At 46.9% G+C, this 27,411-nt stretch overlaps 1 protein-coding gene across 3 annotated transcripts; it reads right to left on the bottom strand.

The window, feature by feature from the left end:
• Positions 1–791: 791 nt before the first annotated feature.
• Positions 792–24,747, bottom strand: PROSER2 (proline and serine rich 2). 3 transcript variants are annotated; one of them, XM_035325236.1, is made up of 5 exons: positions 24,417–24,747; positions 19,530–19,678; positions 14,316–14,532; positions 3,162–3,414; positions 792–2,332 (listed from the first exon to the last, which is right to left on the bottom strand). In XM_035325236.1, the coding sequence occupies exons 3-5, from the start codon at positions 14,448–14,450 to the stop codon at positions 1,347–1,349; spliced, it is 1,374 nt and encodes a 457-aa protein (XP_035181127.1). In that variant the 5' UTR covers positions 14,451–14,532; positions 19,530–19,678; positions 24,417–24,747; the 3' UTR covers positions 792–1,346. The 3 variants fall into 3 exon arrangements, with proteins under 3 accessions (XP_035181127.1, XP_035181118.1, XP_035181109.1); XM_035325227.1 differs by lacking the exon at positions 19,530–19,678 and adding an exon at positions 16,504–16,641; XM_035325218.1 differs by lacking the exon at positions 19,530–19,678.
• Positions 24,748–27,411: the final 2,664 nt, after the last annotated feature.

The following is a 27,411-nucleotide window of genomic DNA, read 5'->3' as shown; positions in this document are numbered from 1 at the left end:
GTAACAATGAGGAATGTGGAGGGGTGGGGTTTTGGCATTTTGTTTTAGGATGGCTGTTCTTGATGGTGGCAGGTGTACAAAAAGGGAGGGAGCTTTACAACAGAAGAGCAGCTTTGCCATACATACACACACACAAAAAAAATCAGACCAAGAGACACATTTGGAGATTGTCATGAAAAGGGTGGCTGTTGAATAAAGGCAAATACAGCCCCAGGGAGCCTTCAGGAATGATGTCCCCTTCCATACTGCGCTCTCCTGTGACTCCACTTTGCCTGCAAGACTTTTGGCTGTAGCTTCTGGTCAGTAGTGGCAGGGTGGGATCAAATAAGGCTCTGAACAGGGGATGCTGAGCTCTGTCAAAGCAGGAGATTAAAGGAGGCTTTAGAAGTAACAGAACCTGGACCTGGCCAGTGCAGCACAGCAATTGTTCAAGTAACAGCTTCTTCAGGGGAACACTACAGAAAGAGACAAGACTTTTGAGTAAGGTTCTCACATTTGGTACAAAGCGGACTTGTTCCTATGGCTTCTCTGCTCCACCACCCCCCCGGTACAGAACAGCTGGGTTTCAGATTGTCAGGAGACTCTTTGGCTGTCAGCACAGAAACCGGCACACTGCGCACACCCTCGAGGCCCATCCGCTGCCTCTCACAGGACGTGGAGCTTTCAAGGGCACGGCCACGGAGCAGGCAGCTCCACAAGGGGCAGAACGACGCAGCCACAAGGCCAGGCTCGGGTCATACTGCTGAGGAGAAGGTCAGAACCAAAACCACCCTCTGTACAGGCTGAAGTCGAGCAGGCGCTGAGCAAGGAAGCAGCAGCCTTCACCACAGGTGAGGGAATAAAGCAAAGCCAGATAATACAGACAACAAAACAACACAGAAGTGCGTCACCTGGGCCAGAAATGTCAGTTCTGACCCATCTCGAGCTCCCCGGACAGACGGACACGTGTGCAAAACAGAGCTCTCGGTTTTGGCTTTAGAAAAAGAGCAAAAGGAGGCTCCTCCGTTCAGCGTGCTCCGTACAACACTGCACGGGGCACTTCCCTAACGCGGTGCGCCCTGCTGTAGGCCAGCACTACTTAAATACATTTCTCAGTCACAAGGAGTAACAGGCGAGCATCTCTGCAGGATGGCGGGCTGAAACCCAGCCCTGTACTCGGTGTTACGCGCTGCCAGGCTTTGCGTTAAGCGCCAGCAGTCATTCCAGTCCCAGTACCTCCTGAGCTTGCCCGAAGCAGAGAACTCCCCTTTCGTCTTCCAAACCATCTGATCCCAATCCTGTTGGGATTGCTGTAGCGCAAAGCCAAGCTCGGATTCCCCTCCGATGCCACAACGTCCCCCTCCCCGTTACGCAGTCTCTTTGAGCAGTCCCAGTTTGCGGAGTGCCTCTCTCCTGGCTTCTTCTGTTGAGCCACGTCCAGAGAACTTGACCGTGATCCCTTGCGACCGAAATCCCGAGGGTCTGGGCAGCGAACCCGACCTCCTTCTCATATCCAGGCTGAGGTTAGGTTGTTTGTAATCATTAAAGCCCTTCGCTGCGTTCTGCTGAGCGACCTTGTTAGCAGCAAGAGCTCCCTCTGGTTTGATTGTTACAGTTTTGCCCATAGGAAGGAAAGGGCTGGGCTCGCTTTTTAAGACCTCGTGGATGTTTTGATACCCATTGGGAACGGCGTCTGCCTGCTTGGGCTGCGCATCAAGACACTGAGCGCTCGGGGCACGATCTGCTTGGTCCTGAGCTGGCTTCCCCTTAACGAGACCGAGTTTTGTCAGGGCCTCGTAGCGTGCTTGCTCGGAGGAGAGATCCCTTAGAGAAGAGCTCCTGTTGCGCGACAAGAAGTCGTTTTTCTGCAGCTTCTCCTCCAGTTCTGCTGCCAGAAAGGCTCCGCCATTGATGTTGGCCAGCACCTGAGCTCTCCGCTCCTGTACGTTAACGGCTGCTTTGGAGATGGTCTCGTTGAATTCCTTGCCACTGACATTTGTTATGTTGATGTTGCTCGGAAATCGGTGCAGTTTGGGGGCGGGTGCCGGAGGGTGCTTTGGAGCTGCAAAATAGTCACCGTTGGCTACAGGGGTCTTCTTCCTGTCCAAGCTCCCTTCCTTGAGGTTGCCTGGGAAGCGCACCCTGCTCTCCATTTGCTGCTCGGACATCTTCTGGGCCATGATGAGCGGGGTGGGGATCGAGCGAAGCAATTTTGGATGCTGCACGGCAGGAGGGGGTGGAGGAGGAAGAGGAGGAGTCTCACAGGTCAGTGGCTGCGATTCCGAGGGATGCAAGGGAAGGTCGGCAGGTGCAGCTGGCTTAGGGCTCTCTGCTCGCAAGGTAGCATCCAACACTGAGAAGAAAAACCAATAACCTCATTAAGTCTTTGCACAGAGAATACAAGGCTTTATTTCACCATCAGTATCACCCTCCCCCAAACTTTCTAGCCCAAACTTAGCACACTTTGCCCATAACTAACAATGAGCAATGGCATCTTGAGGGCATGATCTAGTTCAAAGCTCCAACGTCTACCACACATTCACTAGAAGCCCCCTTTCTGCTGTTCATTCACAATCTGGATGTTGGCTTTACCGTGTTTGAAGGCTTCTCTAAGTTTTGCACATTCTTATTTTTGTTTACAGACAGGAGAGAATGCATGACATCACAATGTATGTACCAGTGATAAATCTGTTCTCCAGAAGCAGGGAGTGCAAACTATGGGGTAAAGAAAACGTGCTGTACACTGTCTTGTCACAAACTCTTGACAGAAGCATGTGCCGCAGTCCCACCAAGTGACACTATAACCAACTTGCTATCTTAAAACTCTTAGAGAGCCTCAAGAGGTCTCAGAGAACCAGAACGTGAACACTGCTGTGCACCAGTCTGCCTTGACGTGATGGCTGTGTTATACTCAGTTCTGTTACAATTTAATTACAGTAAGGAACTGAGACAGCAGTCCAACAACTTAATTATGAGGAAAAAACCCTTTAGGAACAGCAATTTCAGCAACCCCTCAATTCCATGTCAAGTTACAGTCATGATCCTCACGGCTCCTGATGAGTAACAGGTTGATCTTGGGGTAGCAAGGCAGGTACAGAATTTCTTTAGCTGTTCCCGATGAGAATTGGGGTATGTCATGGCTGAGACAAAAGGAAAACCACACTCTCAAGAAATACTGCTACCTGGTTCCACATCTTTGCTAGGAGGGCCTTCGTGGTCACTGCTCTCGGGCGTTGACTGCACTAAGTCAATGATATCCTCGGTCTCCGAATGGCTGGACAAGTTCTCTTCCGTTGACCTTGAAGACTGACAGTGGATGCCACTGTCGTGTAGGACTGGTTCCTCCAAGTCATCTTCTAAGGCATCTATAGTTTCCTCGAAGAACATGAGAACATCCTGCTCTTCGTGGGTTAGGTACTTCATACTCTCATCATCCTACGTGGGGGAAAAAAGTCACAAAGATTAATGCCCTACAGATCAGTACGGAGTACACCGATAGCAAACACAGCACCCTCTTTTTGAAGACAGGAAGAAGCACGATGTAACTGGCAGCAGTCACATCAGAAGCATCTCCTTGCTGTTCCGTACCTTCCCAAAGAGGCATTGATTTACTACAAAACAATAAAAGCCAGGAGATACAGAGCATTTTGAAACACAGCAACTGGTATTTCATCCTTAGAAGTACTTAATGCAGCAACGTCCATTTGAGTTGGAGTAAACTGCTAAAAGTATTATAAAAAAAAAAAAAAGATTAAAAAGCCATCAACAAAACCCACCCAACAGCCCCGTGCCCGTACAAGTGCTGAGATAGCTTCTTCAAGCTCCAAACTGGCGTTAGCTGCTTCAGGCGCATCAGGTTCAGGGACAAGGCTTGGGAGCAGCACGTGAAGGACGGGGTATTCAAGCCAGGCCAACAGGTGGCTTGGCTGGGGGGGGGGGGAGAAGGTTTCTGAAAATGTTACCTCTGAGTTACGGAAAGAAATGTTACACACACAAAGATGTGGTCCCTAGCAGTAAAAGGCCTTGGGCTATTTTCTCCGGCAGGAAACGCTCCGGTAGGGCACAGGAGCGATAAATAATCGCTGGGATCATCTCGTCTTCATTTGCTGTGAGTCACTGCTCTTGATTAACTCGATTAGCACAACATCACTGTGAGAGCCTAGGCAGCAACGTGCAACCTCTTTTCCCTCCACCTCCACCCTGGGAAACACTCACTTTTCCAGAAGCTCGAAGATGACAAAGAACGATTAGGAAAGGCACTGCATTAAGACAATGGATCCAGGGAGGACATTTCCCAAGAGAGCTATGTAAGTTCTGGAATGTAATTAAGCATTGTCGAGAAATGAGGTTTTCTCTTTTCTGGATTCAGTCCTTCCCCTACCGTGGACCTCCGCAGAACAGTGGTGCCTATAGATTAAGAACCCTGAAGTACTGCCTTGTACCAAGTGGCAATTAGTGCCTAAGCACTTAAAAACACTGCAGATGAGAAAAATCAGCGCTTTAGGGCTCTTAGTTGTCTTCCCCTTTGTGGTCAGGGGAACATTTCATTCATTTATCTACAGAAGCGAATCACACAGCCACTCTCAGCTCTCCCACTCCTCAGGACAGGTTTGCTAATTTGGGGCTGTGATCACGTGCACCCTGCAGACTTCAGCCACAGCTGTGCAGCTCCCTGCTAACAGAGAAAACTGAAATCTCCCAGGGAAACAGAAAGTTGGCTCAACAGCTCACGGTGCACCTTCATTTCTAGAGATTCGTGTTCCTTGACTTCAGGGTGAAGGCGGTTTGGTGGCTGGGAGACGAATACAGAGGTGGGGATGCTTGTGTTTAAATCTTGCCACCCGAAATACGCTGCCAGAATTCTGTAGCAGTCAGCTTCCAGCAAGGCTGCTCCAAAAGCCGGGAGTCGGATGCCATTTGCAGTTGCCTGTTTAAAGCACTGACTTCAAAGGCTGACGCGCTGCACGGCTCGCACCCACCGCACGGCAGAGCTCAGCTTTCCAAGGCTGAGAAAAGTTTTACAGCTGCGCTTGGAAAGCGAGAGACAGACAAGCCTTCTTTTTTTCCCATTAATGGATGTTGCAATCTCCTTCCTTCCCCACCCAAATACTCATTCGGCTGCTATGTCTAGTAAGGGAGAGAATGACAGGAAAAGAGCTGTTGTGAGGTAGGTCCTCGCTCCAGCTGAACAGGACTCCGAGCAGCTTTTGTTGTGGGTGAGCTCATGGCAAGGACCAGACTTCCGCAGGCAGAGAAAAGGGTTTTTGTTTAAGGGCTCCGTGGTGGCAGCAGACCCAGTGAGCAGCGCCGCAGTAACTGCACCACAGTCCTCGTTGAAAAGAGCTGCTCAGAAGACTTCCAGAAGCTCTGCGCTATGAGACTGAACGCTTCGCCATGCCTGGTCAGATTTGTGTGGTCAGAGCTCTGCCAAGGTTACCACCCCTCACTGCTCCTGCTGAAATGAGCAGCCTCCTCTTTTCCACGGAGGATCTGAGACGAGTAGCCACCCCTTTATAAATACACCTGGGGTGAACGGCATTGCAGGATCTGAGAGGACAACCTCAGCTCAGTTAGCTCTTCGGTCTCCTTCCTCGTTTCCTTTCCAGATGAGCACCGTCACATCTCGAAGATGTGCTCTAGGGGACCCTGCCAGGCAGGGCTTGGACTAGGTGACCTCCAGAGGTCCCTTCCCACCTCTCCATTTTGTGATTGTGTGAAAGCAAAATAAAAAGCAGCTCCAGAGAACGGGCAGCATCACAGCAGGTCATTTCACTGGGGTACAAAGCACCCAGCCTGGCTAGGAACTCCCTCGGGAAGGCACGTTTTGGTTTGTGAGGCAGGGCAGCAATCCCACAAACATGCACGGTGCAGGTAAGCCTGCAAATACTCAGGTTGGTCCAACCGAAGGGGCTCAGCTGTAAAGCAGCGTTATTCCCCCACCGCTCTGAGAAGAGCGGTGTGATACAGCTCCTGCTTGTAATGCTTGTAGCAGAGCTCCCAGAAAGATGTGAGGAATCTTGTTGTGGTTAAGCGGTGCCAGTTATAGCTAAGGTTACCAAGCCTATTTCAAATACTTGAAATGTGTGGAAGATGAACTAATCCGAGCAGTTCCTATTCGTACTGGGATGGTGTTCCAGCATCATTTCTCTGTGAAGGATCTGCGTTTTTAGCAGTCCAAGTGGAACCTCTACAGTTACTGAAGCTACTCCCTTCTTTCCACCAACTCTCCTCATAAACACACCTCCCAAACCCAGCCTCGCACACGCACAACACTGCCCACTCTAAAAGTCACTGAGAAAAGATGGTCTCTGTTTGACACCTGAAAGCTGTGCCTGAGCTGGGATTAAAAGGACTGCTTGACCAGAAGAAATTCAGGATGCAAACAGCTGCAATAACTAAGTCTGCTCAGCCGGCATTAGTATTTTAGAGTCCCATGCAGCCAAACTTTTCCTCCTCATGCCGAACAAGAAAGGCTGTTAAGAAGGATGTTTTATTTTCTTTTGTTTCATAGACAAGATCACTTTCATACCTGCCCATTACAGCCACGGAATATCAAGGGGCCACAGAAAGCTTCACAACACCGATTCAGCTGCTCCTACCGAGTGCATGCGGTACAACTTGCTGGCTCTGCCACGCTGAGTTTTGTTTAGTAAGAGGCAGTTCAGCCCCAGTGCTCCTTTTGGGGGAGGAAGAGTCAGGAGTTCCTGAAGCAGCCTGATGGTCACACTCAATTAATCTGAAGTCCATTCACCGCTGAGCCCAGGATCCTATCACTAGCACAGCTTTAACAGAAAACAGAGCGGAAAATCCCAAAGACATCTCCAATGGTTAAAACATTAATTATTCTGGGAACTGCTAGGGAACTGAGCAGCATTACCCGTGTCAAAGAGCTACATTTAAACCAGCAAAATACCACAAAGGTGGATTCAGCTAACTCGTCGGTCACTTCACAGTGCCACAGAATGAATGGGCACAGCTCCATGGAGAGAAGTGACTGGGTGCTGCTTAGACAACACGAAGGGAACAAACTATTGTGATGTGTAGGAAGAGACCCGTGTAGCACCACTTGAGCCCCAGCCGGCTAAGAACACGGCAGACAGGTCTAGCTGTAAAAAGAAATGGGGGAAATAAGACAGCGCTGCATGTAGGAACAGCGTCAGAACAGGTACAAAAGCTTCAGTGCAGAAGAAAGAGGAAATTACTTCTGGAGTATTTATAGAAAGGGGAAACAGGAGTTGTACAGCTCCACTGTTTAAGCTGGAAGCGAGCGAGTTACAGATAGGAACAAGAACTGCCATTCAGGATCAGACCAAAAAGTCCATTTAGCTCGGTAGCCTGCCCAGAGCCACCCCTGATGATGCACAGGGCAGTGGAACGGGGTGAGGAAAATAGCACTGGGGTACGCTGGGTGGAGTGATCTTTTTCCTCCCTACATCCTCCCAGTTTCCAGCAACACACAGCTCGAGGAGTTCCCAGTTGCACCCACATCTACGTGCTTAACAGACTATAATAAGCCTTTCTAGCCCGAATTCATCTTACTGTTTAAGCTCGTTTAAACCAGCGACATTCACAGCATTCTGGGGCAGTGAGGTCCACAGTTTAATTGGGTGCTGTGTCAAAAAGCACTTCCTTTACAAGCTGCCAGCTGCTTATTTTGATAATACCATTCCATTTGGTGAAGGACTGTAATACTGCATGTTGTTTTCTGCAGTTTGTTAATGTAATTGCACCTGTGCGCCGCGATGGTGAGCAAGGCGTGTAATCAACAGGTTGTCGGTGGGGAAGCAAAGGATCCAGAAGCGTTACAGAAATAAACTAGAACTGAAATCGTGAACTAGCATCAGGTTAAAGGTTGGACTGGATGACCTGAGAGGTCTTTTCCAAGCTGATTCTGTGATTACTGACTAAGTTACACCCAACCCACTTTTAGAAAAGCGAGCTAAAGCAATGACATATCTACTTCCACTTTGAAGATCTCTCTCCGGTTATCAAACGTCACTTGATCAGCTTATGATTTCCTCTTCCCTTCAATTTGTTTTAGAAAACCATTGAGAAAGTTTGGAAGAACTTTCAGGCTAAAGCCACTAACTGTTTTTACAGCAATCAAATCATTTCACACCAGTCTAATTTCTCCTGAGAGGGCTAATACTTGGCCAAGGGATATAAGCACAAGATGTGACACACGATGATTCAGTCCCAGAAAAGTACAGCCATAGATGAATAAGGAATCCTAGATCGAATCAGTGGAAGGTGCCTCTAACTGGGGTTGGGGAGAGAATTATTCTTCAGAAGTAGCATGATGTCCTGTTTCGTTATGCAGTTTGGGATACAAGTCCTGAACAAGTTCCTCTACGCCTCTTATCTGATACCTCGCTACCTGAACACAATCAGCTTGCTATCTCTTGCTAGGAGGTGTAGCTGCAAGAACCAGGCAGGACCGAAGAAGACCTCCATGAGCCGTACAAATGTGCTAGTAGGCCACAGGATGAATTTTGACTGGGGAAAGAAAAGCCACAACTACAGCGTGATGAACAAGTGGTGATATAAAACAGAAGGACCTGCAGGTCAATTTGAGCGCTGTAAGGAGGAACTGGAAAAAAAAAATGAGCGCTGCTCAGGTATGTAAGTGTCATCCTGGGCTATAACAACCGGGGTGATGAAATAACTGCACATCCTCACTCGGAACACGGAGTTCAGATCCACTCGGTGAACTTTCAAAAGGATGCAGCCAAGCTGGACTGGGTCCAGAACAAAGCCAGGAGTGACGAAAGTTTTGCTGCACAGGAAGCTTGGAAGAATGGAGCGTGCTAAGTTTTAAAACACTGAAGAGTGGGAGGCAGGCAGACACAGCCCTGTACGGATGCCAGTATGTAAGAAGTTGGCCACATTACATCATTACAACAAATCCTTTCTATATCCACTGAAGGCAAGACGTGGAAATTAGTTCTCACATTCCAGAAACTTTAATTCAAGTATCCATTGAATGAGAAGGTAACGGAGTACAAGGAAGACTGCTCTGGAAGTCTGGGAATGCCCATCAGTGAGGGCTACAGAGCAGATCTACCCACCTGCTAGGGTAATTATCATCTAGGTTCTGCTTTAGTCTGGAGCAGAGGAGGCTCAGGGGAGACCTTATTGCTCTCTGCAGCTGCCTGAAAGGAAGCTGTGGGGAGCTGCGGGTCGGCCTCTTCTCACAGATAACTAGGGATAGGACCAGAGGGAACGGCCCCAAGTTGCACCAGGGGAGGGTCAGGTTGGAAATGAGGAGACATTTCTGCTCAGAAAGAGCAGTCAGGCATTGGGACGGGTTGCCCAGGGAGGTGGTGGAGTCACCGTCCTTTGGGGTGTTCAAGGAAAGGTTGGACGTGGTGCTTAGGGACGTGGTTTAGTGGGTGATATTGGTGGCAGGGGGGTGGTTGGACCAGGTGATCTGGGAGGGCTTTTCTGACCTTAATGATTCTGTGATTTGAAGCAGAAAGATGCAGTTCATAGATCATGAAAGTAACAGGCACTGTGTGCGCTCCAGGAGAGGCATTCTCCCCAGCACATTTTACAGCAAGGCCACTCTTTACCCTCCTTCTATACCCACAGTCTGAAGCAAGCAGTCCTCAAGCTCCTCGCCCTCTCCAGCTGCTCACCCTGCTGGTAGGAACAATGGCTCTTTTTTTTTTCCCCCTCCCTAAGGCCTACTGCTTCCAAGTCATGCTAATATCAACATAAAGCAGATGAGGCTTAGCACAGCTCTCTCCATGCCCCACAAGGAACAGCTGCCACCCACCCAAATGCAGCCAGGGGGGCTGGGGAAACGCAATCTACCTCTTACCAGGATCTCCTAAAGGTACACTGGAACCCCAGGATCTCTTCAGAGAGGCTGGGGCACTTCTAAAACCAAGTCTGCTGAGGCTGTTCCATTTGAGTGATCCGTACTGATCCAGAAAGGGTAAGGTCATAGCAACTACTTTTTTAGGATCCACAAGATGTAACTACAAACTGACCAGGTCAGCCCCATGTTCAGTGACTGCAGTGTGTAGAACCAGATACTGAAGCTCCTGTCGCTCCCAGGATACTTGCTCTTCTTAATCCACACGACCAGTGTTGAGAGCGTCACCTGCACTATACAAGGCATCTGTGGTGACAAATGATCTTCGATGATTGGGTATTGAATCTTGGTAGAGTCACAGAGGAAGCTTGTTCAAAGACATAACAAAGAGTAAGCTATATTTAAGAATCATGACCACCCGCCAATTTAAGCCACTTGATTAGTGACCAGAAGAAACAGTCACTTGATCGAGTTCTGGAGGTCACCACCGCCCCAGCAGAGCAGTGATTAACTGTGGCGTTCACCAGGGATCTGCCTGAAACAAAGGTGAAAATAAAAAATAACAGAGCAAGGTCCATTGAGAGTGACAGGGAAGCCACTAACCCTCAAACCTAGCACTCAAGACGTGTTGGGATATAAAATGTACTGAAGTCACATCAGCACATCCAAGACACCTGTAGAGTTTGTTACTAGTGCAGTTCCAGGTCAGCAGAGGCCACCTAAGGAACACCCAACACCTCCTGGTATGATCTTAGCAGGTGATACCATTGTCCTAGGATGTAATTCACACCTAGAAACTAAAGCAGTTGCTCATGGCTGAGAAAAGACACAGCACAACTGCAGGAATGAAGCAGTGAAATAGGTTTGTCTTTAAGAAGTCAGCCTGCACTCATCTGATCTAAGAGAAGGCAAAGTATTTCAAAAAACCCTAAGACCTAGTATTATCTCCAGAGTAAACAGTTGCAGCAGTTTAAGGACATATTTCATTGCAAGTTAATTCTTACACCACCTATTCAGGAATGGCTTTTGGGATTTAAAATTGCTGAGCAGAACAGAATGTGCTTGTTCACCCTCCCTCTTGGGTAGGGTAACCGATCCCCCGCATCGAGGAGGTACACCTATCCCATCCCTTCGCTAAGGATATGTTTTAACACCACCCTCGTTAAAAAGAGGCCAGAATATACCTGCTGATCCAGGTCCTCATAGCTTTTATGGCTATAAGAAGCAGAGAAGCTGGCGGTAGGAAACAGGTTTAGGTGATGGTGGGACATGGAACTATCAAGGCAAACATTCCACCCATCTAAACGTAGTCTCTTGTACTTGTCTACAGCTGCTGTGATAAATCTGGCAGCATAAATCCGGACCTGAACATCTGATTTATACAGAAAACCCTACTGCAATCAAGACACAACAGACACCAACACCTTGTTTTCCCATTCAAAAACATGTCTTTCAGGACTGCAATTGTCAAAGATTAACTCCAAGCACCACTGTGTAGATAAGAGGGTGAGAACTGTGTCAAAATTAAACTTGTCAGCCAACAGCTGACTTAAGAGTCACGCTGACTTTGTTTTAGGCACATTTTGGCACCTGGTAATTCGTGTCCATCTCCTGGCCGTCCCTGAAGCGGTAACTGGTTCCGCAGGAAGCAATGCCAGCACAGACACACAGGGTGCAACCACAGCCAACAGTCGGACAAACCAGCTCGAAGCTGTCAGCATAGGCTAAAGCCGGCCCAGGCGGCTGTCTGCATTATCACATCCCCAGGTTTGTTTGAATTCCACAGAGGCAATACAAAGGTTATGTTTAGTGACTAATGTAGTTTGACACTGGGAAGCTTAGGAGCCTCTTTTTGGTAATCAAGTACGAAGAAACCTGTACAACCCTGTCGTAAAAGCAGGGCTACGTTTTGTTGCGAGGCCATTAGAAGAATTCAAAGTCAACCCTGAACTTCTGTGTTGTGTCCCCAGTTGAACAGATCCAGGAAAGAGATAAATGAAGAGTCAAGTAAGTCTGTAGCCACTTCTGTTTCAGCGCTAAGAATGTCCAGTGTGCCTGGAAGTCTGACCCTCCCTTCCTCTCTCAAGATTGGTCCACTCAGAAATTATTTATCTTCAAAGTTCACTATCCTCTCCTTCCCGTTAGGCCCCCAGAACTTCCGCACCTTCTCAACCTTTAGAGCAAAGCTACAGGAGGAAGAAGGTAAGGTTGGAGCATTTTCCAGCAACTAGTTTTTCCTCTTACAAAGCCCCCTGATCTGCTTAGTGGAGCATAAAAATCTTGCTTTTAATACACAGTTACACAAGAATGCAGAAGTATCTGATGAATACTGCTCTTTATCCTGAGGATTTCTAAAGCCTGTTTCAGCGATGAAAAGACACAAGGTATGAGACAGTAGAATATTGTTTTCTTACATCAGATCTCATGCATAAAAAACAAAAAGGAAAAAAAAAAAAAAAAAAAGATCTGAGGAGCACCAGAGACCTCAGTCCAGGGTTATAAGTGGCAGAATTCTATTGCTGTTAGTTCACAGACCCCTTCTCAAACTCAGAAACAGTGATTATGCCTTTACTGAGAGCAGAATGTCAGGAGGAATATCTCTACTCTTACTGAAACGTGGGCAATGAACTGTTCTCTACAGCCAAGGAAACCTAAGAAAGGGCTATTCCTATTCCCCTCCCCTTCCAGTGAAGGGGAACACCCATGCCCCAATCTGTCCTTCCACACATGCCAGTAATCAGCCTTATTTATCAGCCATGCCACCCACTCACTGCTAGAACTTCCACCACTGCCACAGAAGAGTGTCTGCGGCACCAGAATTAAACTATCAATATATATTTCACTTTCTTCAGGCACGAGCTCATACAAAATAAAGGACTACAGGCTTTAGGAACTTCTCCAGTTGATGCACGACTCTGATGGGAACTGCCTCACCCTTCAGCCAGATTTTACTCCCCTAAATGACTCCAGTACAGACTGAAGGGGTTCTAATTCTAGCTGATGCATCATCATACGGGTTATCACATGGTAAGATCTAGTTAGATTAAGGTAATCTATGTCATTTCCTGACACAGCACACTCAGGATGAGGCTGTACAAACACACCAATTTATATATAGCCTCGTTATTCAATACTGATTTTTTTCAAACGACCAGTCTTGTGCCTGCTGCCACAGCCAGGAATAAAACCCGTGGAAACATGACTGGCTACTAGTTGAGACACTGGGAAAAAATGCAGTCAAACTGTTACATAAAATTAACTTGTAATTCATTATTAAAGCACAACTCCCACTGTAATTCTCTAAGATCCAATCAGTTTCCATAGAATAAGCAACATACTCTTAATATCCCAGCCCAAATGGCATACGTGGCTCTTGCCTCACCTCCCTTGCCCTGATGCTTCCTTTTTTTTTCCCCCTAGAGCAGATCAGAAACAGTTAAGGGACTAAATGTAGCACTATTTGTTTTGCCTTTTTACTCGCAATACAAGCTGAAGGACAAAGCAGAATATTAACTACGCTGTGGTATTTTTGTTAGAAACAACCAAGAACGAACACCTTTAGAGCTACCTCCAGTTGCCAACAAGCCCATGAAGGAGCACAAAACAGAGCATTTCTGAGTTATACAGAAAAACACAGGTACCAACTTGCCAACTTACTCTTTCACAAGAAGCGACTTCCCTAAAAGGAAGCTGGCAGGGAGGGCAGAGGGGTAGATAGGGAAAGCTTGATCTCATGTTTAATGCAAGGCCGAGATTTCGGATCCCATTTAGGGAAAGCACGTTTAGCAGAGTGCTCTCTCCCCAATTAGAAGTGGACGCTTTCCGAACGGCTGCGATAATCGAGAAAACACACAGGGAACCATACCTGCTTTCGAGGCTTCGCATGGCACGGTACAACCATCCTGCTGAGTTCACTGCCTGAATCATCCTGCTAATTAGAAAAATGCAGACCTGCATCCTACTCCCTCAATTACTCACGCACTATTTAAATGGCCGCACACTCATATTCGCTAATGCAAAGACAGCTTTGCTTGTGGTGAGCTCTCTGTTACTCACCTAATTATATGAAGGAATAAGCTGGGAGCTTCGTTCAGTAGTGTCAACAAACACCTTCAGCAAGAAACTGCATATTGCACTGAGCACCATCCCCAGGCTCCTTTACCCTTGCTTTAAGTCATTCCTAGAGCTACACACCGAACTACGCACCACATGAAGGTAGTGGAACAAAGCTACCCAGTGTCATGCACACCCCAAATGCTGTTTCCAGTTCCCTGGAAGGGATGGCCACGCAAAGGCACTCTGCAGACTGTCTGAGATGATCAGACCAGAATAACAAGCTGTTGTACCAGACCACAACACTTCTAGCCTTCCAGCTCGTTAACAACCAAGACTACAACCAGCCATTTAGCGCTGGAACTTGCAAAGATCAATGCTTAACAAAAAACCAATCTTGTGATGTGAACAAAACTACTCGTGTGATTTGTATCACTAAGCAGAAGGCTCATTAAGCACTTACCATAGCAAGATTTTTGCACCTCGCTTGGTTGCCACGGTTCTCCATGCTGCCGCCCCTCTCCATGCTCCCAGCCACGTGCTTTGGAGAGATTTCGGATGTCACGTCAGGAAAATCTGAGAGGAGATTTCTAGGCATTACACCCTGCTGGACTTCCTGATCCCTGCGCAGCGCAGGATGCCATCAGCACGTTACGTAGGGTTGCTAGCTGTGCTCATATCTGAAAACAGAGAATAGTGTGTTGCATTTAAACCTGTTCCTAAAATAAAAGGAGGAGAATGAGTAGTAAGAAGATCCTACATGATCTAAAATAATGCTCATCGTTAATGCTCTAGAACACAGCTACCACCTATGGTCATCTTTTTTTTAAAAAAAAAAAAAGATAAATCAGTAATAAGCTCCCTGAGGCTGAGACCAACAGACGCAGTTGAAACGCCATGTTTTATAAGCTTTTAAACAATAATTTATCAGACAGCGTTTATTTATAAGAGAAATGGAATCCAGTTCATTTCCTAACACAGCTGAAGTTAACTCACTTGTTACTCAAGCTGCTTTACGCTGACTACTTCTGTTTAAAGATCTATGAAGAGAACGTAGTGCCATTTTTACACCACCACATTACAAAGCAAAATTGCATTTTAAAGCTTACAGGGCTTTTGTTTCACTCAGCTATGAAGAAACAGTGCTTGCACATTTGGAAGATGCTCACTGGAACAGACACACACCAGCACCCACTGGAGCAAGAAGTCCCCTGCTCTTGAAACCATTCTAGAATCCTGTTCTGTAATACCTCTCTGTTATAGCGTAGGATCCCAGAATGGTTTGGGCTGGAAGGGACCTCAAAGCCCCCCCAGTGCCACCCCCTGCCATGGGCAGGGACACCTCCCCCCAGCCCAGGCTGCCCAAAGCCCCATCCAGCCTGGCCTTGGGCACTGCCAGGGATGGGGCAGCCACAGCTCCTCTGGGCAGCCTGGGCCAGGGCCTCACCGCCCTCAGAGGGAAGAATTTCTTCCTAATATCTAATCCAAACCTCCACTCTTTTAGTTTAAAGCCATTCCCCATGTCCTATCATTATCTGCCTGAGCAAAATGTTGCTGTCCATCTTTTTACAAGCCCCCTTTAAGTACTAAAAAGCTGCAATGAGATCTCTCCAGAGCCTTCTCTTCTCCAGGCTGAACACCCCCAGCTCCCTCAGCCTGGCTCCACAGCAGAGGGGCTCCAGCCTCTGATCATCCTCGTGGCCTCCTCTGGACCTGCTACCATCCTTCTTGTTCTGGGGCCCCAAGAGCTGAACACAGGCTCCAGGTGGGGCCTCACAAGGCAGAGCAGAGGGGCACAATCCCCTCCTTCCACTGCTGCCCACTCCCCTGTTGGTGCAGGCCAGGACCCAGTTGCCCTTCTGGGCTGCAAGCACACACTGCTGGCTCGTGTCAAGCTTTTTGCCCACCAGAACCCCCAGATCCTTCTCTGCAGGGCTGCTCTCAAGGAGTTCTTCACTCATTCATGTCTGGGATTGCCCTGACCCAGGTACAGCACCTCACGCTCGGGCTTCCTGAACCTCATTAGGTGCACGTGGGCCCACTTTTTTAGCCTTGTCTCCCAAAGCACTCCAGCAGAATTTCTTCCTTCATTTTCCAAAGTACCACAAAGGCAGAAGCCATCCTTTTGCACTGACAGCACAAGCAGGGGGCAGGAAGGCAAGACAAACCGAGGTCATCTTTCTCCAGTACATTAAAACCATCCTTCACAAAAGAAAGCGCATCGTGCTGAGGAGAGAGTGCCTTGCTCTTCACCAGCCCATCTTTCCAGGCTCCCTGCAGGTGGCTAGGAATTAGCAGCGATGCATCCCTCAAAACAGCTGGTGCCGAGGTACCACGTTACACGCAGCCACTTGGGAACCAGACACCGTTTAGTTTGTGTGATATCAGAGTAACGAGATGGTCCCGCTTCCCAAGTGCTGCTCCCTTTATTATGGTTCACGAGGTGACACGAGAAGCAAAGCCCAGTCCGCATTTCCAATTCAATTGGATTGCTTCAACTGCCTCCCTACCCCTGTCAGCCCCGCGCTGAGAAACCAGAGCCTGCCGGTAAGCTGATTAGCATCTCGTGGCGGTGAGATAACATCTGCCGATACCGAGCAACAATTCCATCCCGCTGATCGTTTCCTCTCGGGAGACAGCTATGACATTACCAGAGGTACGGCTGAGCGCTCTGTGCCGCAGCACCGACGAGCATCCCGTGGGAAGGCCCCCACACAACGTCTTGGAAGCACAGGCAGGGTAAGCAGAGCCCTGCACTGCACAACTCGAGTGTCTGGTAACTGTCAGCCCTAACATTCAAAAAAAAGGGTGAGGTTTAACCTTGGTTTCACCTAAATGCTCTTCCTTTCCTTTTATTAATACCGTTAAATATAAACGGTCACAGTGCATCCTCAAGGTAATGGTCCTTCCGTGACACCACAGAAGCGGCAGCATGCTCTCGGTCCTGGTTTTTGGAATCACACGAGGCAGGTGCACACGGGAACCCTGCAGCAGCTGCTGCACCTCCGGCTGCCACGTGCCAAGAAGTTACGCTGCAGAAAGCTAAACCTGAAAAGAACACCCTGAGAATAAAACATATCCTGCAACAGAGGCTCCACCTCCAACATAAACCCCGCAGCACACAGAGGAAAAATAGACTCAATTTTTAGAAGGCACTTCACCCCTCTGAACTTCACAGCATTTCCTACTGACAGGCGGTGGGCATTGCTCCTCACCAGCACAAGCTTTTACCTCCGTGTCCAGTATAAGCTGGACGTGCCACGTCTGGTCCAGCCCTCTGTGATGCATTACAGATGACTCCTAAACTTCTAGGATTACACTCAAAACTCTTTGTGAGCTTTTTATAGACTAGACTACCAGGAGAGCTCAGAGCTCACTGCCTCAGGCTACTGTAGATCGCATAACTGAGACTGAAATTTAACAACTAATGTAATGAAAATATTAATCCAAGTTACCGAGAAACCACCTAGCCAGCCAAAACTTTGTGGGAAGAGTATTTAGGAGCACTGTTCTGCTTCCTTCAACAGCAAAACCTCACCAAAAACAGGTCCAAGCTTTGCAGCAGGCTGTGTCCAGTGCAACAGAAGTAGCCAGACTCAGTAGAGAAATAAATGTCAAAGCCACGAGCTGTAAATATTCCTGTTATTCATCTTGGAGTTCAGGCTCTGAGGTTTCACAAAGCTCCTGAACAATGAATAAAGGCAGCGAGTGCAACTGGTTAAGAGAGCCTCCCCCACAATATCAAGTAGCAAGCATTACAGGATTGGCTCTGCCGCTGTGTCGCAAGGCTTCGGAGGTTTCACTCCTTTCAGAAAGTCTCTTGCGCTGCTCCTGAGCTGTGAGCCTGCAGAAAGGGGGTGATGGAGAAAAAACGAGAGCCAAAACCACAAAGCAAAAGGAAAAAACACTTCCTTCTTCAGTCGTTTGCATCATCTTTAACACATCAGAGGTCATTAAGATCATAAGCTGCTCACAAACATTACTCCTTCTCCCCTTTATGTTTGTGTGCTTTAAGGGAGAAGCTACTCCTACGTGTTTATACAATGCCTGGTGCTGCTACAGCTGCGTACTGCTGCACACACACATGTGTTTTACAGGCAAATTCCCTTCCTAACCACAGCTGACACAGGAGACTCTGCACCCTTTTTATGCCCCCTCTTAGGTGGAAGACTTCATGGATTCGAGATGGACAGAGCCAAGGATCTAATGAACTTCAAGGAGACCCCATGGCTTGTTTCAGAAGGATTGCCAAGGTAACCAGCAAGGGTTCAAAGAAAAATAAAAAATACAGTAGCCATCATCAGAGGAAGTGAGAACAGCAGGGCGACAGGCAGCTGTTCCTCCTGACCTTCAGAAACACAGCAAAGAGGAAAGTTGCTCACCAGAGGATTTGTTTCTTACTCTGTTCAACATATTAGGTTTCTCATTGCTTTGGTTTTGAGGTGTACCCCTGCACTGCTGTGGATTAAAAATCAAATAATCAGACCGTGATGCAAGAGTACAGAAATGTGACAGGAGCAATACTGCTTGGGGAGAAAATCCCAAAGATTAAAGCAAAAGGCATCTTTGGGCAGCTGCGCTTCTGTCAGTGGCAATGATCAGTTACACGAGCACTAGCTTTCACAAGATATTTGAAAGAACACGTTTCACGTATCATGCATGTTTTGCAGAGGGTAAAGAAAAAATTGAAATATATTGAAATTAACATTGAATTTTACCTCCAAAGATTTGACTTTGCTTTGACAGAGGTACATGGTTCAGAGAGACTGCATGAAACTGCCAAAGATATTTAAAAAAAAAAAACTTTTTTTTTTTTTAGTTTTACTGACTGAGATTACTTCTGACTGAAGTTCTGTTCTAGCGTTTAGAAGGAATTGTTTCTGTAGTAGGGGGCAGAAAAAGTGTTTATTAATAATCCTGTTTGACGACTAGCTTAATAAGCTAAAGATCAACTCCACAAAAATGGAAGATACCAGGAGGCCAGAAGTCAACAGCTGTATCAGCCAGGAGCTGAAAGCCAGCAAGCAGACGGCAGCATCCTGTTTCCTGCATCATACATTCACAGTAAGTAGAACCAGCAATTTTAGGAAGCTATCACACGTTTCTGAAAGGGCACAGCATCAGCCTTTTCCTCCCTTCACTATACATACAATTTCTAGAATGCACTTCATGAGAACAGTTTCGAAAGCCAGATTCCTAAGCCTAGACTCAGCACCACACACGCTTTGCCTGATTTTGAGCAGTTACTTCACAGGGAAACAAGTGAAACACAACTGGGCAGTGAACTCCAAGGTTTGTTTCACCCCGCAGCTGTACACAGATGTACGAACACACACACTGTGTACAATGTGCAATGTCATCTTCTACTAAGTGGCACTGCTTGAGTTGAAGGCTATGGATCTAAAAAAAAAATCTGAAAGTACTCTGAGGTCATTCAGAGAGCCACTGTGGGATAGGTTTTATAAAAAGGGATGGTACAGGGGCTGACCAGAGACCCTGTATCACAATTAGCCTGACAACAGCTACCAGATGCTGAGGGAAGAGCATATAAAACAAGGCAAACAGAGCAGGAACTCAGCCAGTCTCCTGCATGTTGTGGACAGGGACTTCCAAAACCAGAGCAGGTATCTAACAACCTGATTAGGTTTTCCCTGCATTAAGTGCTCCTGCTACATACCTTAGAGCCAGCTGTACGAGATCAGAGCTAAACAAAACAGACTGGCCCATGACACGTCTTCATCGTGCCACTCTTGTTACAGACTGCTCAAAGATAGCTGATGCAGTACGATGGATGTATTTCCTCCTTACAGAGTTCTCCTTCACTACCTGAAATACAGAGCAAATTCTGGAGCTTTAGAGGTGATTTATTTCCTACTTCTGTGATATTCAGTGTATTTTAACCTTTCTGATGGGAGGAAGACTAAGTGACAGTGCTGCCTACAAGGGACAAATATCCCAGGCCAGTTGGCTCACTAGGAGCACACAGGATGGCCTGAGGCACCACTTAGCCCTTTGTGCTGGCACAGAAAAGCCCTAGGATCAGGCAGAAAATGTAAAAGGCCCTTCTCATAGAAGGAGCCAACAAAACTGAAGCAACAACCAAACAGGCTAGTGTTCAGGAGACAAGGTCAATTGAAATTTGCCAGCACAGTTAACTCAGATTTCTTCTCCAGATCAGAAGCACAGATGCCTACGATGCACACTCCTTAACTGCACACACAAAATCCTGGCTGTGCAAACCCGACTTACAGCAGCTTCACATCCAGCAACATTTCCTGCCCTTGTTTAGAGAGGGACTGTCATCATAGCACAGCTGGCCAAACAGAAATGCTGACCCTTAAACAGGGCAGTACGGCTCTCTAAACAAGAGAGAGAAAAAGGGCTTTGAAAGAAACTTACTTGGATCTCAGTCCTGATGACGATTTCCAGAGTAGATGGAGAATAAATTCAAACGTGCTTCGCAAACTGGGAACTCGGGGTGCTCTCGTGGTAGTGCAGCAGCCTGAGACACGTGCAACTCCCCCCCCTCCCCCCCCCAAATAATTTCAGTGCTAACAGCCACGTGACACTCCCAGAACTGAAGAGATTTCCAGGCAAGTAACCCAAATATTTCGTTTTAAGCTTCCTGCATTTCTACAGTGCACTCTAACAAACTTTCAAACTTTCCCCCATAGCTTTGAGAGCTACAAAATCCGTTAGCTGTGGAACTACAAACAAAGATTCTCTCAGTCCTCTGAACCTGGAAGTTGGAGCCTCAAGAAACACACTGAATGTCATTCATACAACTTGCACTAGAATTTGCGGGAGCTGCCAGCAGTGAAATAATTACTCCTGTGTACATAGGTTTTGAAAGAACTCGATGGGCATGGCACCAATTCAGGGAACTCAAATCCAGCTATTTCGTCACAGACTTGAATGGTTCACCAAAGCAGATCTCAAACTGAACGTAGCAGCCCACTTAAAATGATCACAAACCAACATTTTCCATCAGCTCCTAAACGATAATTCAATTATTACACCGTTTCTGAGCAAAATATGATTTGGAAAATTCAATGCACTAGGTGACACCTTTGGCCATGTTAATCCAACCCTCAAGTTAGCAGGAGGGGGTTCAATATTGCGCTCCATTCTTACCTGGTCCTTCTCAATATTCAGGAACAGCCTTTCTAGTGGGTAGGTTTTGTGTTTGTTTGGTTTTTGAAATGATATACTTCAGAAATTTTCTTACCTGCTGAAGACAACTAAGCCAAAGCGAGACAAGAAACCTTTTGAAAAAACCTGGATCATCTCATCATTCTCTCTCCACTCTCTGGGACATGCCACTTCTTTTAAAACAGACAGCAGAACACCACTACAGGATCTGACAACGTTACACACTTTCATCCAGCCTGATGACAGAATTTATCTGGGAGGAGACTGTAAAGCAGATGTACTTTCTGCAACTTCTTCTGCAACTTCGCTTCATCCCGTGCAAGTAAACTTTGTTCCCAGCACATGACATCAGTAGCAGCTCCAGCTGAATCCCGTTGCCTAAAGGTAAGGCAGCCACTGGCACAGGTTTGGATATAACACTGCAGGTTAAGCTGCTGGAGGAAGATCCCTGAAGTGCTCTCAATCCCTCCCCCCCTCAACTAAAAATAAAACTCTGGTCAGTGACAGGTAGTTACTTTTCTTTAGATTAACGTCTTACGGGAGGATAAGTCTCTCACTGGCAGCCTATGGTTGAGATTTGATGATCAGTATCTGCTTAGTGGGAAAATGCATACGATACCCATGGCTATGTAGGGCAATATTATCTGGGGCTTTAAACACATCGAGGTGATGGCTGCAAATGTTTTATGCAAATTTCTGCAAAAGAAAGCATCCGATTCTTTTAAAGTTACTTGCATCAAGTGTCCCCTCTTAAAATCAGGGTGGTGCTGTATCCATGACAGCCAACACTTTGGAAACATGAAATCTACATAAACAATTTTGGGCACAGACTCCTCTGTAATTAGTCAACTTCTGCCTTGTTACATAATGGAGCCCTAAACCCAGCCATGCTACACCTGTAACGACTGCTACAGTCATAGCAAGGGTGAACCCAATCCTGTTTTACAGAGCACTTAAGAGGACAAGATAATTTTCAGCCCCAGTGCTTCTGTGTCACGTCGCATGCTGGGATTTCAAGCTCCTTTCCTGTAACTGCCTGTAACCGCTGCAATGGCATTGGGAAGAGGGCAGAAGACATCTGAAGCACAAAGCAGAGATGTTTACTTTAAAATGGAGCTAATTTAATGCACATTTCATTCCTCTGCGAGTACATAAAGGTCTGCCTGCCCACGGCAAATTGAGCTGAAAAGAGCAGAGGCAAACCAGAGCAGTAAATTCTTACCCTGTACGTTCATTGGTACAGGAATAATCAATACATCCCTAATTGAGAGGGATATCCCTAAGCAGCTAGAGACACTGGAAATTAAAATTCCTTGCTTTTATTTTTTTAATTAAGGAAGGGGAGGGAGGTGGTAACAGTATTTGACACAGCCTGGCTGGCTGGCTTTGAAAGCCACATTCGTATCATCATTTATTTTCACGCTCCAGTATTTTAGAAGGTCAGCCAGCTTGTGACTTGTCAGCTGCTGAGGAGTGAAGTCGCTGCACTTACTACATCCAGCCAGCAAGCCCCTCCACCGACATTCCGGGTTAATATTTCCTCTCAGAGGCATGCATATAAACAAGGAAAAGCAACTATGAGTGACAGGAGAAGAGTTTTACTGTTCACAAAGTAAAGAGATGTAACGTAGCATCTCCCTTGTTTCTTTTCCGTTTCAGACATTATTAGCACTTATCACAAAACTTTGTTTTATTTATTCACTGTTGTTTGTAGTCTAAGCAAACCCTCGATGAGAAAAACACCTCTGAAAAAAATCTATCCCACTTCTGGGAAACAATTAGTATCTTCGTTTCTCTGAGATATGAGCAATCAATATTTTTGTTTAGTGCTTAAACACCAGCTTTTCCCTTATACGGGGATATCCATTGCAAAGGAAGGAAAAAACCCACAATCATTGTTCTGTATTATGGTAGCTGTACAAGAAAGTACATCTGCAATGCTGCATTCGTCAAAGGACCCACAGAAGAGTCTTAAAATAACACCTTTTTATTAGCCTAAACCAGAAATTGCAAAAGCTTTTAAGACATGCTTTAGGGTTTGGAAAGAAGGTCTTCCTTCTGCTCCCTTCATAAAAGGAAGGGCACAAGAAAACAATTGTTACATTTATGGTACTTCATTGTTATAGCTTAAAATCCCTGCGATTAAGAAAAAAGTAGACAGCCTCCCTCCAAATTTCTTGCCTATTTCATCTGCATACTTCTTACAGCAGGCATCATCTCCTGCTACACCCACGTACAGGACCAAGCACAACAGAGCTCCGTTTTCAGCTGCTGTCCTAAACCCAAAACTATTCAGGAAACATGCCCTTAAGAGCCTCGATTAGTGAAAATCCAGAATCCAGAGTGTTTTAAGGGCTATGGTTTCTTACGCACACACTAAACCTCGCCTGAACTACCTGAGATCACAGCTTACGAAGCAGCAGCCATCTCACTCTTACCATTGCCAGATGGAACAGGCACCTGACAGAAGGCAGGCAAAATATTTGGAGCTAGGATCTGCTACTGTTTAAGCCAACAGTTCCCACCCCCCGAGCATAAAATTAAATTGTGGAGAGTCAGGAAGCAACGAAGAAGAAAAAAAATCAGCTCTTTGCCATCACCCCTAGTCATTAACACCACACATCCAAAGCCTAATAATGCAGCGGTATGAGACCTTTTATAAACTCTTCCCCCATCCTTTTTTTTTTTTTTTTTCCCTGAAGTTGCCTGTTATTACATGCAGTTGCAAGTTGTTTTTAACCAGAAGGGGATGGGAAAGAAAAATCTAAAGAAGAAAGAAAAAGAACCCTTAACACAGCTCAGCTAAGCCTCGCATCAGATAGCAAAGACGTTTGCAAGAAGTTTTCCCCTTTCTCCTTTGGTCACAAAACTGTGTGAAGTCCAGAAGCACCTCTCCTGGGCTCTGAAGCCTCTTTCCGTGTCTGCTAACGTTACACATGCTGCAAATACGAGAGCAGAGCCGCGCCTGGCAGCTTTCAGAGCATCACACGAACCTGCCTGGAGGAACTCTAGGGGCCAAAACCCCAAGGGAGCAGCAGCCACCGTCCCAAGCGCTGCTTTTGGAACCGCAGCAGTTGACGTGAGAAGGGAAATATCCCATTAGTAAGTAACAAGACCCACGCTGGATCAGTCCCACCGAGGGCTGAGGGCTGACAGGAATGACGGGAGCCCCGGGGCTTCTCCCCAAGCGGGTCGCTGAGGAAAAGGGAGCGGGGACAGGCGAGGCTGTGCTGGGCTCGCCGCCCTCAGGGGAGAACCCCCCGAGGAAACCCACTGCAGGCGCTTCCCGAGCCCCAGAGCTCTACATAGCGCTGGAAATCCGCCTCGGTAGCCGGTAGAAAAGCGGTAGAAAGCCGGTCCCCACGGGCAGAGCCGGGAAGGGGAGATTCCCTCGGGGGAGCCCCGCGCTCACCTGCTGCGGGCAGAAGTCCGCGCCTCTCCTGTCTGGGGCAGCGAGGGGACAAAGCGGGGTGCGGGAAGGACACCAGACGAAGGACAGCCGGTTCCAGGAGTAACCTCAAACCCAAAGCGGGCTCTGCTGAAGAGTCGACCCTGCTCTCATGCGCACTGAGCCCAGCCCACACCCACGGCGGGCGGTTAAAGCGCCGGGCGGGCAGGGGCGGCTCGTCCCGGGTAGGGAGCGGCGCTCCGGTACGGCTCCGCCTAGCCCGGGCGGGACGGCTGTGGCGGTAGAAACGCAGCCGCCTTTGTCCTGAGCCTGCTGGGCAGGGCATAGAGTCGATACTCCTCCCTCCCACACGGCCAAGTGCGGCAGGCTGCAGTGAAATGGGGTCGGGGAGCGAAAAGGGCGGAGAGGGAGGTGGCGGGGGAGTGCTGTGGGGCCGCCATGAGCGCCCGCTGAGGGGTGAAAGCAGGGGGCACCCTCTTCTCCTGAAAATCCTGAGGTAAATTCCTGCCCAGACCGAGCACCCGGGGTTAGGAGAGATATCTTATGGTCTCTGGAGGGTTCTGGGGGTCTCCAGCTACTTTTCACTCAGCACTGGCGGTTGTGGGGGGAATGGGGAAGGAGCTCAGTTTGCAGTGGTTTCGTGTCTGTGGGGCTGTCTCTCCATTGAACTACTGAGGAATGTTAAGGGTAAAAGAGGTGAAAACAGTCAAAAGTTACTGGACTGACCCCCTGCCTTCTCATCTGGCTGCATGCACCTTTCCTGAGCCTCTGTCCTGAATGAGGAAAGGGTTTTGTGTGCCATGTTACACGGTGCCACCCATAACAGCTCAATAACACATACTGTCTATCTGTACTCTTATTACTAATATATCATCACGCTGACTGGAATTTATTTATAGAAAGTAGTCATTGTGCAAGGCCACGACAGCCATCAGATTAACAATTCGATTCACATTCCACACCATTGTAAAAAATTCAAGCCACTATCAGGAAGGGACTTTGAACAGCTCTTGCAAAAATCATTATTTCTTGCTCATGCTGTGGTGGCAGAATTATTTCTAGAGCAGAAAGTCATTTGAAGTATGGAAGAAGGAGATGTTTCAAAAAGAGGTGACCCTAACCAAAATAAGTGGTGTGACAGAACTGGAAAGGGGGAGCTGTGTGATTTAGGGCAGTGCGGGCTGGGAAATGGTGACACCATGGCCAGTCTGCAGCTCTGCATTGAGCGCCCTCCAGGGCCACAGGAGCGGTGGCTGGGAGAACAGCAGATGGCTGGGATCCCAGAAAGAGATTTCCCTTACTCAGTTTGGGTATTTTGAAGTTAGCATGTCCAATTTAAACTGTCTGTTCTTTCTACAGTCAAGAGAGTTGGGGTGTCTCCACTGGCCTAAGACAGGTTGGACAAACCACATTGTGAGGAAACATCTCCAGTGGACAGAGTAATGGCAAAGCTTGACCAGAGTCCAACCTGTCCATCTTGACCAGAAGACTACTTTATAGCTTGCTAATGTTAGGTTAGATGAATCCCAGCTCCATCTTTTATTGATTCTGCCAATGACTTGGTATAAGATCATAGGCTATGACTATCCCCTGCAACATTTGTTACACAACATGACAGGGGAGGAAAGTGCTTCATTTTGTAAAGGAGTGATGTGGGAGTGATGTCTACTCCATATAGCATGTAGACCCTGGTTAAGGAAAACATCTTTGTTTGGGAAACACATTTAATTGGACAATATACTTAAATGCAAGCATGTAGTTTACTGATTTCCTGTGTGGGAACATCAATGAACAGATGCAAAGTACTTTACTATTCATCAGTGTGGGATGTTAGATAATGTCAGTGTGTTATTCTTACAGCATTATGTGTAAGTATATGCTAACTCTCCCTGCCTGAGCTAAAGCTCTCTTTGCTGAGTAGGAGATCACCTTGAGGAAGATCACTGAGTCCCAGAGCTTTGTCAGTTTCACAATGTTACTTTCTTTATTTCTTGATTTACCCTCAGCAACTATTGATAGCAGGTCTAGCCTCACATTAAAAATGTGCTCTGTCTACATTTTTCTACCCCAGGTGTGTCCGAAAGACTCTTTTTTGTCCTTTTGATCATCATTTGTATGTTTTTTCTTCTTTCCTCGTTCTTCAGCGTTATTGACTACTAATCCTGGCATTAACTTTATTCTGGAGAGCAGCTGTGTGTTGACACATTCTGTCCTGAAGGTGGGGAAATTTATTGTGCACAGTTCCAAGTACACAGCCTATTACTGTGTATTAGGGAGAACTTCCCTCCTCTGCAGTACGGAAACTTGTTATACCAGTTTAAAAATATGTCAGGTATGCATCTCCTTCCTCAAACATTAATCATTAATTAACATGTGATACTGACATTTCTGGTTGCTACTTAATAAAGCAAGACAGTATTTTATGTGCATTTCTAAATTATATCTTATTCCAGCATCAACAGCGCAGCACCCAAATGCCAGTGTCAGGACAGTCCTATGTATGAGAAGCCCATTTGACAGCCCATCTGGAAATGTTGCCAGTACCAGAGCCACTGGATCAAGCCAATGTTTGCAAAACTCTTGGCAATTGAACTCCTTTTCCTTGTGTTACAGATCAAAATTCAAGTTATTTTTTCTCACACAGAATGTGCTTTGTTATGTTTATTACTGCAAATAGCTGAGACTGGACACACGGAACTAAGGAGTTGTGGTCAAAGAGGATCTTATTCACCTGTTTTGGATTTTCTTTACAAATAGTTTTAACTTTGGGTCTTTTTTTTTTTCTCTGCATGTGACCTGGATTGAAAAAGCATGACTGAGCAGTCAGAAATAAAATGTAAAAAGATGGTAAGCTATTTGTTATCTATTTGATTTTAAGTAGGCTTAGAAAGCTCCACAGTGAAAATTCAGGGCCCCATTATGCTAGACACGGCATATAGAGTCAAAAACATCCCTGCTTTAGAAAGCTGGTAATTTAAATTTTGACTGCAAAACACCA

This window comes from Oxyura jamaicensis, chromosome 1 (assembly GCF_011077185.1).
Source record: "Oxyura jamaicensis isolate SHBP4307 breed ruddy duck chromosome 1, BPBGC_Ojam_1.0, whole genome shotgun sequence".
Taxonomy (NCBI): Eukaryota; Metazoa; Chordata; class Aves; order Anseriformes; family Anatidae; genus Oxyura; species Oxyura jamaicensis.
This window is presented reverse-complemented; position numbering and strand designations above follow the sequence as displayed.

Bases quoted from the DNA above. Each gene is read 5' to 3' on its own strand.
- PROSER2 (XM_035325236.1), bottom strand. From the start codon at position 14,450: ATGCCTAGAAATCTCCTCTCAGATTTTCCTGACGTGACATCCGAAATC. The intron at 3,415-14,315 runs GTAAGTGCTTAA...TCCCCCACGTAG, and splicing joins GGTGCAAAAATCTTGCTATG to GATGATGAGAGTATGAAGTA. The intron at 2,333-3,161 runs GTAGCAGTATTT...TTTTCTTCTCAG, and splicing joins TAGCAAAGATGTGGAACCAG to TGTTGGATGCTACCTTGCGA.